A 16,415-nucleotide genomic window follows, 5' to 3' on the forward strand; every position below is an offset into this window, starting at 1 on the left:
TCATAGATAATCTTATTATGCTTAGATAATACTTAGATACTGATGTGAAAGCTCATGGCTCTGTGGTTAGAGCGTCGGGCTTAAAATCGTAAAGATGTGAGTTCGATTCCCGGATCAGACTGTGCGTTGTGTTCTTAAGCAAGACACTCTATTTCATATTGCTCCAGTTAACACAGTTGTAGAAATGAGTTGCGACGTCACTGGTTCCAAGCTGTATCGACCCCTTTGCCTTTCCCTTGGATAACATCGGTGGTGTGGGGAGGGGAGACCTGTATTCATGAGCGACTGCTGGTCATGTATAAAAAAACAAAACTTTACCCGGACTTGTGCCTCGGGAGTGGAGAACTCTCAAGCTGCAATCTTATGGTCATTCATGACCGAAACGGGTTCCATTACAATGTAACACGTGTCGTAGTGGTTCTCAACTGGGGTCCATATGGCCCTTGGGGGCTCATATATATAGGATCTTTTTCTTAAAGTGCAATAAACTGGTTTTTCCTTCAGCAATGCACAAAATATTTTAAGAAATTTTGTCATACAGCTCATAATAATATTTAATAATAATATTGCAGAATTTTTTAAAACTTGGAATGGTTATAAGGGTCCACCCGAATGGAATAAGAATCAAAGGGGTCTTTAGATAAAAAGTGGCTGAGAACCACTGTATTATATTAACGCGCTGAGGTACCACATTCAAGGTATATTCGATATTAGCGGGACCCGTGAATATTTAACGGAATTAATGGTAAACCTCTTGGGTTCTTTCTGAAAACTTTACCCATAAAACCTGAAAGTGTAACCTGTGTTGTGTCTGTACGGATCATCTGCTGATCATTGAAAAGTGAAAGAAATAGGAATGCGATGATTACTTAATGCACTTTTTATATACACTTTATATACTTTACGCACAGTTTTATAGACATAATACACAACACTCATAAAATGAATATTCACCCTTATTTTTACCATTTTCCCCATAAACGAAAAAGAAATATCTCGTACATATAATACAACCTTTGTTTCAATTGCATAAGCATGAATATTTCATGGAATTGCATTTACGCGCATGCGTTAAGTGATAGGTGCGGTAAAAGAAATTGTACTATTTAAAAAAAATTAACTTTTCACTATCCAATCACCACCACCACCACCACCATCTCCACCCCACCTCACCACCATCATCATCTGTCTCTCCCCTCTCTCTATTCCTCCTCCTCTCTCTGCCTTTCTTTAACCTCACCCCTCTGCTATAATTATATTTTTAACTTTCTTTCTCTATATCATCTCTGCCTTCAGCTAACTTTTTAAAGCACGTAATAAATATTACGTTACCCCTACCACACAACATAGACGCTTCTCTCTGCCTCTTTTCTCTCTCTCTCTCCCTCTTTTTCTTTCTCTCTCACTCTTCGTCTTATCCTCTTTTCTCTCTCCTTTTCCTTTCTCCTCTCTTTCCCTTCTACTAATCACGTGAAAGCGTTACAATCACATTCCCTCTACCTCACGTCATGAACACTTCTCTCTCCCACTTTCTCTCTCTCCCGCTTTCTCTCTCTCTTGCTTTCTCTCTCTCCCTCTTTCTCTCTCTCTCCTCATTTTCTTTCCCCCTCTTTTTCTCTTATCACGTGAAAGCGTTACCGACGGACTAAGAAACGGAATGACAAGCAGAACTATAAAAATATAAGAAACGGCAGTACTTATGCTAGCGGTGTCTATTCATCCTTGGCTTCATATCAGTCATGGTAGACATTCGTTGTTGTATCTTATGGATTTGTCATTCTGGGGCAGCAGTGTTTGACTTCCGTATACTTTCGGTTTACCGAATTCCACTCACGTTGGGCAATCCGAGGCTAGCGCATTATGCACTCATAACCACTTGACTGCAAACAAATTCCTCAGCCATACAGTCATGCATTTATAACTGTGCACAGCATAGAGCAGAGATGCTAAAATAACAAAATGAACGTTTCGTCCAATATATCCTTAGACGTCGCAAATTTTATAATGCCTTTAGTAATTTTAAGAAATTTTTCAAATAGTGAAGAATGAACGAATACAAGCAAGCAAGCACAAACCTCCACACACACACAGCGCATACACTCTAAGACACACACACGCAGACACACAGATACAAACACTCACATTCACCACTCACACACACAGATACAAAAACACATTCACACACAGATACGAAAACATACTCACATACACAGTGGCGTTCAGTTTTTAACCGGAGACCTATTACGACTGTAACTGCCACATCGTAATCATTTGCTTATACACAGAATATTCAGGCTAAATTTCACGATTTTCATGTCTCCTTTTTCAAGAGGATCTGGATACATTGGTGAACATTGGAAATCATATGAATATTGTAAAAGAGTTACCTAGTGGCTGTGTGGTAAGTAGCTTGTTTACCAACCACATGGTTCCGGGTTCAGTCCCACTGCGTGGCACCTTTGGCAAGTGTCTTCTACTATAGCCTCGGGCCGATCAAAGCCTTGTGAGTGGATTTGGTAGACGGAAACTGAAAGAAGCCCGTCGTATATATGTATATATATATATGTGTGTATATATATATACGTGTGTGTGTTTGTGTGTCTGTGTTTGTCCCCCTAGCATTGCTTGACAACCGATGCTGGTGTGTTTATGTCCCCGTTACTTAGCGGTTCGGCAAAAGAGACCGACAGAATAAGTACTGGGCTTACAAAAGAATAAGTCCTGGGGTCGAGTTGCTCAATTAAAGGCGGTGCTCCAGCATGGCCGCAGTCAAATGACTGAAACAAGTAATAGAGTAATAGAGAGAATAGAGTATCATGGTGATTTGCATCAGGTAACGAAATGCCGACATTATGATTTCAGCTCAATGCTTTATGAACATTGTAACGGCTGTAACACATGACAGGGACAACTGCAACGGAGACTACGAAGCTGTGGAAGTGTCACAATAGGCGTTAAGACTGTGTCTGCGCGCTGGGGCTCGTCCCCGCATCTCTGAACTATTCAAACAGTTATGTGAAACTCCTGAGGACTGTGGTCAATCCCAGTCTGGGGAATATCGCTGTTGTAAAGTCATATATGTGGAAGCAGGATTCGGTTCCCTGCCATACATCCGGAAACAGCCAGAAACGGTTGTCGGAGAATTGCTACGACTTCACCCGTTTCTCTGGTCTACTAACTCCCCTCATTGTGATCTTATGCATGTGAAAAGCGCGTATAAGAAAGACACCAAATGCTCTCCCTGCAACCCCAAGGTCGAGTTGATGGCCAAAATCAAAGAGAGGTTCAAAGATCTCCCCGGTGACGCTGAGGAACGTATGCGCCTGGCTCCGGAGCTGTCTTGAGGCCGTGGTGGAAGCTGAGGGCGACTACTGCGAGGAATCCCTTATCTCATAGTCATAATCTAGTTGATATTTTTTTGATTTTTTAAACATACTTCCCTTCTTAGATCGGATGTTTTGTTTTCACTTCGTGTCAAATTTCGCCCAAAATACTCTGTATGCTTCTTAGCAATATTACATTTAGTCCTGCGAAAGTAACCGACATTATGCCTTTTATTATTCGATATTTTGTTTACGATTCTGTTCCATGCACTATTTGAATCCTGAACATTTTAACTTCATATTTTTTATATACTTCACGAATAATTACATAAAATGATAAAGAATGCAAAAATAGGTTATGATGATCAGGCTTTTCCAGTGGATTGTAGTTATTGGAAAACCTAGTTTAAACTATAATTTTAAACCAAGTTCATAACTGAGAACTCGGATGCTCGTATAATTTGTATTTGATTCAAAATAAATTAACAGCTCCCCTAGGACTATCCTGCAATGTGCTGCGTTCTCGTTACATGTGTGTGTACATGTATGTGTGAGCATATATATATATATATATATGGCGATTTTTTTTCCTCTGTGTTCCCTTCTCTGGATCTTTCCTTCTCCTATGTTTCCGACGAAGAGCTCCGCTTGAAACGTTAAACCATCCTTCTTCCCTTCCTTCCTGAGCGTCCAATAATACTATATTTGTTCCACGTCCGCGCGTTGTTGTGTTTTCTCTTTGTGTTTTCATGTTTGAATTAACTTTATATATATATATATATATATATATATATATATTATATATATATATATATATATAATATATATATATATATAACATGCAAGTGACTGAGCACTCCTCAGACACGCGTCACTTTTAACGTAGTTCTAAGGAAGGTTCAATGTGGCGCAGAATGTGACAAGACTGGCCCCTTTGAATTACTGGTACAGCTAATTTTTGCCAGCTGAGTGAACTGGAGTACCGTGAAGAAAAGTGTCTTGCCCAAGGACACAACGTGTCGCCACAGGAGCCGAACACCCTAACGACTAAACCACGTGACTTCACTGAAGGTGCATGGCTCAATGGTTAGAACGTCGGGCTCACAATCAGGAGGTAGCTGATCGATTGCCGGACCGGGTTGTGTGTTGTGTTCTTGAGCAAGACACTTCATTTCATATTTTCTAGTTCACTCAGCTGTAGAAATGAGTTGCGACGTCATTGGTGCCAAGCTGTATCAGCCCCTTTGCTTTTCCAACGGAAAAGCAAAGGGGCCGATACAGTGGCATGGAGAGGGGAGGGGAGGCTCGTAAGTATGGGCGACTGCTGGTCTCCCATAAAACAACCCTACCAAGACTTATGCCTTGGAAGAGAGCTTTCTAGGTGCAATCCTCTGGTCGAAGGGGGTCTTTACCCTTTATATCAATATCTCTCACTTCGTTCGATCGTTGGACTGCGGCCATGCTGAAGCACGCCCTTGATGGGCTTCGTTGAACAAATGAAGCCCAGTACTTCATTTTATATGTTTCATATTTATTCCGTCAAACCGTTATGCCGAACCATTACATAACAACGATGTAAACACATTGAGACTAGCAGAACAAACACAAACACACGCACATATACTAATACATCTGTTTGTTGTCTACACCACCAGTCTTCGTCTTTTGCTTTTTTGGGGAATTCTCCCCTTGTGACCTCGTGAGTACCGCTGGCGATTTTTTTCCTCTATCTTCCCTTCTCGGGATCTTTCCTTCTCCTATGTTTCCGACGAAGAGCTCCGCTCGAAACGTTAAACCCTCCTTCTTCCCTTCTTTCCTGAGCGTCCAATAATACTTTATTTGTTCCACGTCCTCGCGTTGTTGTGTGTTGTTTTTGTTTTTTTGTGTTTTCTTGTTTGGATTAACTTTATGTATATATATATATATATATATATATATATATATATATATATATATATATATACATTTTTTTATCTGTTTCAGTCATTTGACTGTGTCCATGCTGTAGCACCACCCTTTTTGCCGGACCGCTAGATTTCGGGGACGTAAACAAGCTAACATAGGTTGTCAAACAATGGTGGGGGAGCCAAACACAAGCGCACAAACATATATATATATATCACCGTGACCGACCAGGCTATCAGATGTTGCTTCACATCACTGGTCACAATGCGTTTCGCATTGTTTTAGCCATCAAATGACGCGACCCCGCTGGCTAAGCGAGCAGGCCAATATATATATATATATATATATATATATATACGACAGGCTTCTTTTAGTTTCCGTTTACCAAATCTACTCACAAGGCTTTTGGTCGGAACCATGTGGGTGGTAAGCAAGATACTTATATATATATATATATATATATATATTTAGCAATTAAGGACAACTACTTAATAAGGAAAACTTAACAAGAAATTGTCAGGTAGATAGCGTAAAAACCTCATAAGAGAAAAAATTTCGAAAATAATTATTTCTTATTGAACATATTAATTTATATATAGAGGGCATTATACATACATGCCAGGAGGTATTCTACATACACGCCATACGCTAAGAGGGACAATCAGTCATTTCTACCAAAAATATTACTAATCCTACCGAATGCAATTTTTCAAAGAAAGACATTTAAAAATATATAGACCTGTATCACAGTGATTTCATACTTACGTAATCATCAGCAGGCCTGAATATACTATAAATAAACAACGACCCTGCTTCGCTTAAGCCGATCAGCTAACTGATCAACATCAACGAAGCACATGGGTGAATTTATATATACTATATCCGGATGAATGGCAAACTTTTACGAATTGCATTTCGGGAGAGGAAAAGTTTTTTCGGAATAAAAATTTAGCAATTAAGGACAACTACTTAATAAGGAAAACTTAACAAGAAATTGTCAGGTAGATAGCGTAAAAACCTCATAAGAGAAAAAATTTCGAAAATAATTATTTCTTATTGAACATATTAATTTATATATAGAGGGCATTATACATACATGCCAGGAGGCATTCTACATACACGCCATACGCTAAGAGGGACAATCAGTCATTTCTACCAAAAATATTACTAATCCTACCGAATGCAATTTTTCAAAGAAAGACATTTAAAAATATATAGACCTGTATCACAGTGATTTCATACTTACGTAATCATCAGCAGGCCTGAATATACTATAAATAAACAACGACCCTGCTTCGCTTAAGCCGATCAGCTAACTGATCAACATCAACGAAGCACATGGGTGAATTTATATATACTATATCCGGATGAATGGCAAACTTTTACGAATTGCATTTCGGGAGAGGAAAAGTTTTTTCGGAATAAAAATTTAGCAATTAAGGACAACTACTTAATAAGGAAAACTTAACAAGAAATTGTCAGGTAGATAGCGTAAAAACCTCATAAGAGAAAAAATTTCGAAAATAATTATTTCTTATTGAACATATTAATTTATATATAGAGGGCATTATACATACATGCCAGGAGGCATTCTACATACACGCCATACGCTAAGAGGGACAATCAGTCATTTCTACCAAAAATATTACTAATCCTACCGAATGCAATTTTTCAATTATTCATCCGGATATAGTATATATAAATTCACCCATGTGCTTCGTTGATGTTGATCAGTTAGCTGATCGGCTTAAGCGAAGCAGGGTCGTTGTTTATTTATAGTATATTCAGGCCTGCTGATGATTACGTAAGTATGAAATCACTGTGATACAGGTCTATATATTTTTAAATGTCTTTCTTTGAAAAATTGCATTCGGTAGGATTAGTAATATTTTTGGTAGAAATGACTGATTGTCCCTCTTAGCGTATGGCGTGTATGTAGAATGCCTCCTGGCATGTATGTATAATGCCCTCTATATATAAATTAATATGTTCAATAAGAAATATTATTTTCGAAATTTTTTCTCTTATGAGGTTTTTACGCTATCTACCTGACAATTTCTTGTTAAGTTTTCCTTATTAAGTAGTTGTCCTTAATTGCTAAATTTTTATTCCGAAAAAACTTTTCCTCTCCCGAAATGCAATTCGTAAAAGTTTGCCATTCATCCGGATATAGTATATATAAATTCACCCATGTGCTTCGTTGATGTTGATCAGTTAGCTGATCGGCTTAAGCGAAGCAGGGTCGTTGTTTATTTATAGTATATTCAGGCTGCTGATGATTACGTAAGTATGAAATCACTGTGATACAGGTCTATATATTTTTAAATGTCTTTCTTTGAAAAATTGCATTCGGTAGGATTAGTAATATTTTTGGTAGAAATGACTGATTGTCCCTCTTAGCGTATGGCGTGTATGTAGAATGCCTCCTGGCATGTATGTATAATGCCCTCTATATATAAATTAATATGTTCAATAAGAAATAATTATTTTCGAAATTTTTTCTCTTATGAGGTTTTTACGCTATCTACCTGACAATTTCTTGTTAAGTTTTCCTTATTAAGTAGTTGTCCTTAATTGCTAAATTTTTATTCCGAAAAAACTTTTCCTCTCCCGAAATGCAATTCGTAAAAGTTTGCCATTCATCCGGATATAGTATATATAAATTCACCCATGTGCTTCGTTGATGTTGATCAGTTAGCTGATCGGCTTAAGCGAAGCAGGGTCGTTGTTTATTTATAGTATATTCAGGCCTGCTGATGATTACGTAAGTATGAAATCACTGTGATACAGGTCTATATATTTTTAAATGTCTTTCTTTGAAAAATTGCATTCGGTAGGATTAGTAATATTTTTGGTAGAAATGACTGATTGTCCCTCTTAGCGTATGGCGTGTATGTAGAATGCCTCCTGGCATGTATGTATAATGCCCTCTATATATAAATTAATATGTTCAATAAGAAATAATTATTTTCGAAATTTTTTCTCTTATGAGGTTTTTACGCTATCTACCTGACAATTTCTTGTTAAGTTTTCCTTATTAAGTAGTTGTCCTTAATTGCTAATTTTTATTCCGAAAAAACTTTTCCTCTCCCGAAATGCAATTCGTAAAAGTTTGCCATTCATCCGGATATAGTATATATAAATTCACCCATGTGCTTCGTTGATGTTGATCAGTTAGCTGATCGGCTTAAGCGAAGCAGGGTCGTTGTTTATTTATAGTATATTCAGGCCTGCTGATGATTACGTAAGTATGAAATCACTGTGATACAGGTCTATATATTTTTAAATGTCTTTCTTTGAAAAATTGCATTCGGTAGGATTAGTAATATTTTTGGTAGAAATGACTGATTGTCCCTCTTAGCGTATGGCGTGTATGTAGAATGCCTCCTGGCATGTATGTATAATGCCCTCTATATATAAATTAATATGTTCAATAAGAAATAATTATTTTCGAAATTTTTTCTCTTATGAGGTTTTTACGCTATCTACCTGACAATTTCTTGTTAAGTTTTCCTTATTAAGTAGTTGTCCTTAATTGCTAAATTTTTATTCCGAAAAAACTTTTCCTCTCCCGAAATGCAATTCGTAAAAGTTTGCCATTCATCCGGATATAGTATATATAAATTCACCCATGTGCTTCGTTGATGTTGATCAGTTAGCTGATCGGCTTAAGCGAAGCAGGGTCGTTGTTTATTTATAGTATATTCAGGCCTGCTGATGATTACGTAAGTATGAAATCACTGTGATACAGGTCTATATATTTTTAAATGTCTTTCTTTGAAAAATTGCATTCGGTAGGATTAGTAATATTTTTGGTAGAAATGACTGATTGTCCCTCTTAGCGTATGGCGTGTATGTAGAATGCCTCCTGGCATGTATGTATAATGCCCTCTATATATAAATTAATATGTTCAATAAGAAATAATTATTTTCGAAATTTTTTCTCTTATGAGGTTTTTACGCTATCTACCTGACAATTTCTTGTTAAGTTTTCCTTATTAAGTAGTTGTCCTTAATTGCTAATTTTTATTCCGAAAAAACTTTTCCTCTCCCGAAATGCAATTCGTAAAAGTTTGCCATTCATCCGGATATAGTATATATAAATTCACCCATGTGCTTCGTTGATGTTGATCAGTTAGCTGATCGGCTTAAGCGAAGCAGGGTCGTTGTTTATTATAGTATATTCAGGCCTGCTGATGATTACGTAAGTATGAAATCACTGTGATACAGGTCTATATATTTTTAAATGTCTTTCTTTGAAAAATTGCATTCGGTAGGATTAGTAATATTTTTGGTAGAAATGACTGATTGTCCCTCTTAGCGTATGGCGTGTATGTAGAATGCCTCCTGGCATGTATGTATAATGCCCTCTATATATAAATATATATATATATATATATATATATACACACATACACACACATATATATAAATGCACTCATATATGCATAAGTATATACATAGGCGCACATACACATGTATGTGTATTTGCATGTGTGAGTGTATGTACGTACGTTCGTATATATGAATGTATGGGTGGATATCAATAAGCATTCATAGATGTGCCTGGTTTTGTGAATCTCATTTTGCCAAAAACAAAACAAAAAAATACAGACGTTTTGATTATATTTGGCTTTCGCCCCTTTTTATTCTTAGACAACGGATTCGCTAATTATTCTGTAGTTGAGCAAAAATAAGGGTGAAAAGTAGTGAAATAACCAGTACTGATGCTTTTCTAGGCAAAATGACCGTCTCGTTTATCGAACAAGTCTCACTTTATGTAGGTAAGTATACGCGTATAATTAATACATCGTAGCGGTGCAATGGCCCAGTGGTCAGGGCGGCCGACTCTCGGTCATAGAATCGCGCTTTCGATTCCCAGACCGAGCGTTGTGAGTATTTATTGAGCGAAAACACTTAAAGCTCCACGAGGCTCCTGCTGTACTCTTTCACCATAACTTTCGGTCACTCTTTCATCCTGCCTATGTTGTACCTGTATTTCAAAGGGCCAGCCTTTTCACACTCCTCGTCACGCTGAATCTCCCCCGAGAACTACGTTAAGAGTACACTTGTCTGCGGAGTGCTCAGCCACTTGAACGTAAGTTTCATGAGCCGGCTATTCCGTTGATCGGATCAACTGGAAGCCTCGTCGTCGGAACCGACGGAGTGCCGTAGTATAATTAATATATACATACTATATATATGTAACTTTGAATTTCGTGGTACTGGTCATGCTTTGGCTCGCTCTGACACTGAGTTGAGATAATGCCTTCTTGTACACACACACACACATATATATATATATATATATTTCATTTCTATATGTATGTATTCTTTTATTCTTATATATATATATATATATATATATATATATATATAAACCGCCACACCCTCAGGATACATAGGACTCTTTCCTCTTTCGGACTAAAGTAAAATGGAGAATTTTAACACAAATCTGAAATAAACGCTGCAAGACATCCAGTCCGGCGTTCTACATATAGCAGAATGTATATAAGCGAAAAAAAACTCTTCATTTTCTTCTGAGGCAACTCTCGTATGTGCGTTTGTATATACCTATGTATGTGTGTATGTATGCACGTATATATATGTATATATAACATGATACACATATATATATATACATACAGGTATATATACACGTGAGTATGCATGTATGCGCGTATGCATATATGTGTGTATGTATATATATATATATACATGTCATCCACGATACATATGTATGCATTGATTGATGAATCTACACACACACGCATATATATACATATACATACTTGAATACGTACATACATGAAAGCATACATAATTGCATACGTATGTTCATATGCACGTATGCAAGTATATATGTATTCACGTATGTACATATGTTTTTGTGTATGTGTGTGTTTGTGTGATCTACACCTCATGTATACACATGCACGTATATATATATATATATATATATATATATATATATAATATACATATACACTCAGACACACACATGAATACACACACATACACACACACGAGCGCACACTCACACTCACACACTTCCATACGTACATACATTAAATACATGCAGATGCGTGGCTTAGTGGTTAGAGCATTCGACTCACGATCGTAAAGTCCCGTGTTCGATAAACAGGCGGCGCCTTGTGCCCTTGATCAAGACACTTTATTTCGCATTGTTCCAGTCCACACTGCGATGAACCTGTATTTCAAGGGCCAAACCTCGTCACATCCTGTGCCGCACTACGTTTCCCTAAGAACTAAGTTAAGTGTTCGCGTGACTTCTGTGGCGTGCTCAGCCACCTGTACGTTCATTTCACGAGCAGGCTGTTCCGTTGATCACATCAACCGGAACGCTTGCCATCGTAACCAATGGCGTACAGGTCTACATTCCCATACACATACATAGATCCGAGTCACTTATCAGCTCCCTTTAGGGCGAATTCACTTTTAAAACATTAATCACCAGTTTGTAACATAATATATGTAAGTACATAATAAATTATAGTAGAAATCGGTCATTGTAATCGATGGAAATGTTGTCATTCGGTTAATGTTATCAAAATAGGATTCACCTCAAAGTGATCACGATAAGCGACTGCACTCCAATCATTAATATGTATATGCACATATGCATGTGCGTGTGAGTATAAATGTACATACATAAATATATATGTATGTATGTGTGTGTGTGTGTGTGTGTGTGTGTGTGTGTGTTGTGTGTGTGTGTGTGTGTGTGTGTGTGTGTGTGTGAAGGTACATGGCTCAGTGGTTAGAGCGTCGAGCTTACGATCGTGAGGTTGTGAGTTCGATTCCCGGACAGGGCTGCGTGCTGTGTTCTTGAGCAAGACACTTTATTTCACATTGCTCCAGTTCACTCAGCTGTAGAAATGAGTTGCAACGTCCCTAGTGCCAAGCTGTAACGGCCTTTGCCTTTCCCTTGGATAACATCAGTGGTGTGGAGAGGGGAGGCCGGTATGCATGGATGACTGCTGGCCTTCCATAAGCAACTTTGCCCTGACTTGTGACTCGGCGGGTAACTTTGTAGGTGCAATCCCATGGTCATTCATGACCGAAGGGAGTCTCCTCCTATATATATATATATATATATATATAGGGTTGGTGCATAATTATTGCGGCTTACAATATTTGACAAAAACATCTTTAAATGACGGTCTGACCGTCTGCCAAGCAAATGGGAAGCAGCAATTGAAGTAGATGGCGAATATGCTCCGGAATGATCATTTAAAGATGTTTTTGTTAAATATTGTTATTGTTTTTGTTGAATAAAACTTGTTGAAAAAAGCCGCAATAATTATGCAGCAAACCAATACATATATGTATGCATAGATATATATGCAAATAAATATACTCTTACTCTCTACTCTTTCACTTGTTTCAGTCATTTGACAGCGGCCATGCTGGAGCACCGCCTTTAATCAAGCAACTCGACCCCGGGACTTATTCTTTTGTAAGCCCAGTACTTATTCTATCGGTCTCTTTTGCAGAACCGCTAAGTAACGGGGACATAAACACACCGGCATTGGTTGTCAAGCAATGCTAGGGGGACAAACACACTCACACAAACACACACACGCATACATATATATATACATATATACGACGGGCTTCTTTCACTTTCCGTCTACCAAATCCACTCACAAGGCTGTGGTCGGCCCGAGGCTATAGTAGAAGACACCTGACCAAGGTGCCACGCAGTGGGACTGAACCCGGAACCATGTGGTTGGTAAACAAGCTACTTACCACACAGCCACTCCTGCGCTTGTATACATGTATTTATATGAATTTTTGTAATAATCAAACTTTTCAAAGTGTTTCGTTCGTGTCTCTCCCCTTTAAACACGGCAATATTTTTTGCAAAGATTTAAAAGCGAGAAGAGATAAAATAATTATCCGAAGCGACAAAGTAAATTAGCGGGATCAAGTTCTATTAATTAATCATTTTTTTTTAATGAGATTCATTCGCAACTTTAAAATAGGATTATCATTTTAGCATACTTTCAAAGTTAAATGGAATGAGAGAGAGTTAACAGACGAACGTAAATCTGTGGATTCATTCTCGTTCTTCCTGTTGCTCTATAGCAATGCAAGTGAAATAACTTCTAACAGGACTTTATTTCTTTAAAACTCACATCATTGATATCGGTTTCAAATTTTGGCACAAGGCCAGCAATTTCAGAGGAGAAGGAGGAGGAAAAAGTTGATTAAATCGATACTAGTGCTTAACTGGTGCCGACTCTGCCAGCTCGCCGCCTTAATCTACAACATTAATATTAATCTTCTTTTCCTACTCTAGGCACAAGGCCCGGAATTTGGGGGATAGAGGGCCAGTAGATTATGTCGACCCCATTACGCAACTGGTTCTTAATTTATTGACCCCGAAAGGATGAAAGGCAAAGTTGACCTCAGTGGAATTTGAACTCAGAACGTAAAGTCGGAAGAAATTCCGCTAAACATTTAGTCCGGCGCGGTGACGATTCTGCCAGCTCGCCGCCTTCTTCTACAACATAAATATCAATACAAACACATAAGGCGGCGAACGGACAGAATCGTTACCGCGCCGGACAAAAAGCTTAGCGGCATTTTTTCCGACTTTACGTTCTGAGTTCCAATACCACCGGGGTCGGTTGTGTCTTTCATCCTCTCAGGATCGATAAAATAAATACCAATTCAGTACTGGCGGTCGATGTAATCGACTAGCACCCTTCCACGAAATTGCTGGCCTTGTGTCAAAATTTGAAACTAATTTCAATACAAATACATAGAACATAACTTTGGTGCTTCGACGCGGTCTTTCTGCCTTGCAATAAGAACAGTAGCTAAACTGACCCCTAAATTACTTTCTGTTACCTTACAAAACGGAAGAGCATATCACACAGTGTAAACCGGAGAAGGAAGAATTGACAGAGGCGACAGGAACCCCTTTGGTGACAAGATTTCCTGGGACTACACAATAACAACAACGTAAACAGCGATAATAGAAACAATATTGAAAGTAGAAACATCTGGATGCAGTGTGCTACTTGATATCATCATAAACAACAATTGCTGTAAACGGGGTAACTTGGAAGTTGTACTTTGCGTGGGCTGCTTCGAGCTGTGAAGAAAGTAAGGGTATTTCTATGTAAGTTGGTTTTGAAAAATTGTGTGCGTGCAAGTGTGTGTATGTGTGTGTGTGTGTTTGTGAGTGAGTGTGGAGGCGCGCGTATGAAATGTGTGTTGTTTGTTTTCTGTCGTTATTTCATTGTGTTCGCGCGAAAACCCATTGCACCGTCCTGATTTTGGCTTTTATCTTGTTGTATGGTAATTAATGTTTTGTATGTGAGCCCTTGTGGCTAATAAAAGAATTATTATTATTATTATTATTATTATTATTATTATTATTATTATTATTATTATTAACAAATAAATAGAAGAGTGCCATATCATGTGAAATTGGTTGAACAATATTTCGGTATCTAGCGTGCCTTCCACGGGTTCAATATTACATGTCAGTCCACTTCAGTTTTTGTTAAGACTATATAGGACCGAGGTAACTCATCCAGAAGTTATACACAAATAAATAAAAGAGTGCCATATCATGTGAAATTGGTTGAACAATATTTCGGCATCTATTATTATTATTATTATTATTATTATTATTATTATTATTATTGTGTTACTTACCTTGAGCAAAGGAGTTAACTTTACAGAAAAATGCTCCGAGGACCCATCCTTCGGTGAGATCGTCAACGAGATGAACCCAGCTGCAACAAACTGTGACAAGAAGGTCGGCTACAGCCAAGTTGACAATATAAAAGTTAGTCACTGTCCGCATGCGTTTTTGTCTCATGACGATGATTATGATTAACAGGTTCCCTATTAGGGAGAAGATCACTATTAAACTGTAGAAGACAACCTTTAGGGTCACTTCCCACAAGACGTGCTCCTTAAAACGGGGCATCGGGTAGGATATATTGATTCTTTCGTACACATCCATGCTTAATGAAAGAGACGAAGGTAGATGCGAGGAGCGTGTGTGTGTGTGTTTTAGTTTGACTCAAAAACAAAAACAACCGGGAAATCAGAGGGAAACTTCCGATGGACAGAGAACAAGTTTCTGATAACTGGGGGAACAGCAGCAGTGACAGCAGCAGCAACGACAGCAGCAGCAGAAGCAGCAACCCACACTTGCAGTAGTAGTAGTAGTAGTAGTAGTAGTAGTAGTAGTAGTAGTAGTAGTCAATGGAATATTTCTTGGTGGTCTCAGTAGTATAACAGGAATAGTTAAAATAAATGCATTATTGATAATGATGATGACAATCAATGTAGTAGTAGTAGTATTAGTAGTAGTAGTAGTATTAGTAGTAGTAGTAGTAGTAGTAGTAGTAGTGGTGGTGGTGTGGTGGTGGTGGTGGTGGTAGTAGTGGTGGTGGTAGTAGTGGTGGTGGTGGTGGTGGTTGTAGTAATAGTAGTAGTGGTGGTAGTAGTAGTAGTAGTAGTTGTGATGGTGGTGGTGGTTGTGGTGGTGGTGGTGGTAGCGGTAGTTGTAATAGTAGTAGTAGTAGTAGTAGTAGTAGTAGTAGTAGTAGTGGTAGTGGTAGTGGTGGTGGTGGTGGTGGTGGTGGTAGTAGTAGTATTAGTAGTAGTAGTAGTAGTAGTAGTAGTAGTAGTAGCGGCACCAGCACCAGTTGCGTCGGCTGTGGTAATAACAATAACAACAACAGCAACAACAACAACAACAACAACAGAATCTACTTCTGCAGCAGCAGTAGCAGCGGTAGTAGCAGCAGCTGCGTCAGCGTCAGCAACAAACGGGAAAACAGGTAAGTTGACGACGGTATTGTTTTCAGGAGAACTGTTCAGAGCGTGTGTGTAAAATTTAATGCGAAGACATATACACATGCGCGAGCGGCGGGCGGACACACGGACACACACGCGCAGAACCCCCTCCCGCACAGGCGTCGCGAACACACATACACACGTAGGTACATAGACGCGCACCTTGTTTAACGTCTCTGCGTGGACGGACTCAAGCTTGTAACACACGCACATATGCTCGCGTACACGCTTGGACAGGTAAAAAGATAGGAATGAGGAAGATGGACGGGTGTGTAAGTCTGTGGTAAAATCGGTAGAAAATCAAATAAAATACTTTGTAGTGGCTCTTTGGTAAGA

The 16,415-nt window shown here is 38.5% G+C and overlaps 1 protein-coding gene across 1 annotated transcript in view; it reads right to left on the bottom strand.

The window, feature by feature from the left end:
- LOC115224446 (neuropeptide FF receptor 2-like) overlaps window positions 1-15,416 on the bottom strand; it is a 297,627-nt gene extending 282,211 nt beyond the window's left edge. The window contains exon 1 of the mRNA XM_029795353.2: window positions 14,925-15,416. Coding sequence (XP_029651213.2) covers window positions 14,925-15,237 — 313 coding nt within the window. The 5' untranslated portion in view covers window positions 15,238-15,416. The remainder of the gene's footprint in view (window positions 1-14,924) is intronic.
- Between the last annotated feature and the right edge of the window lie 999 nt (window positions 15,417-16,415).

This window comes from Octopus sinensis, linkage group LG2 (assembly GCF_006345805.1).
Source record: "Octopus sinensis linkage group LG2, ASM634580v1, whole genome shotgun sequence".
NCBI lineage: Eukaryota > Metazoa > Mollusca > Cephalopoda > Octopoda > Octopodidae > Octopus > Octopus sinensis.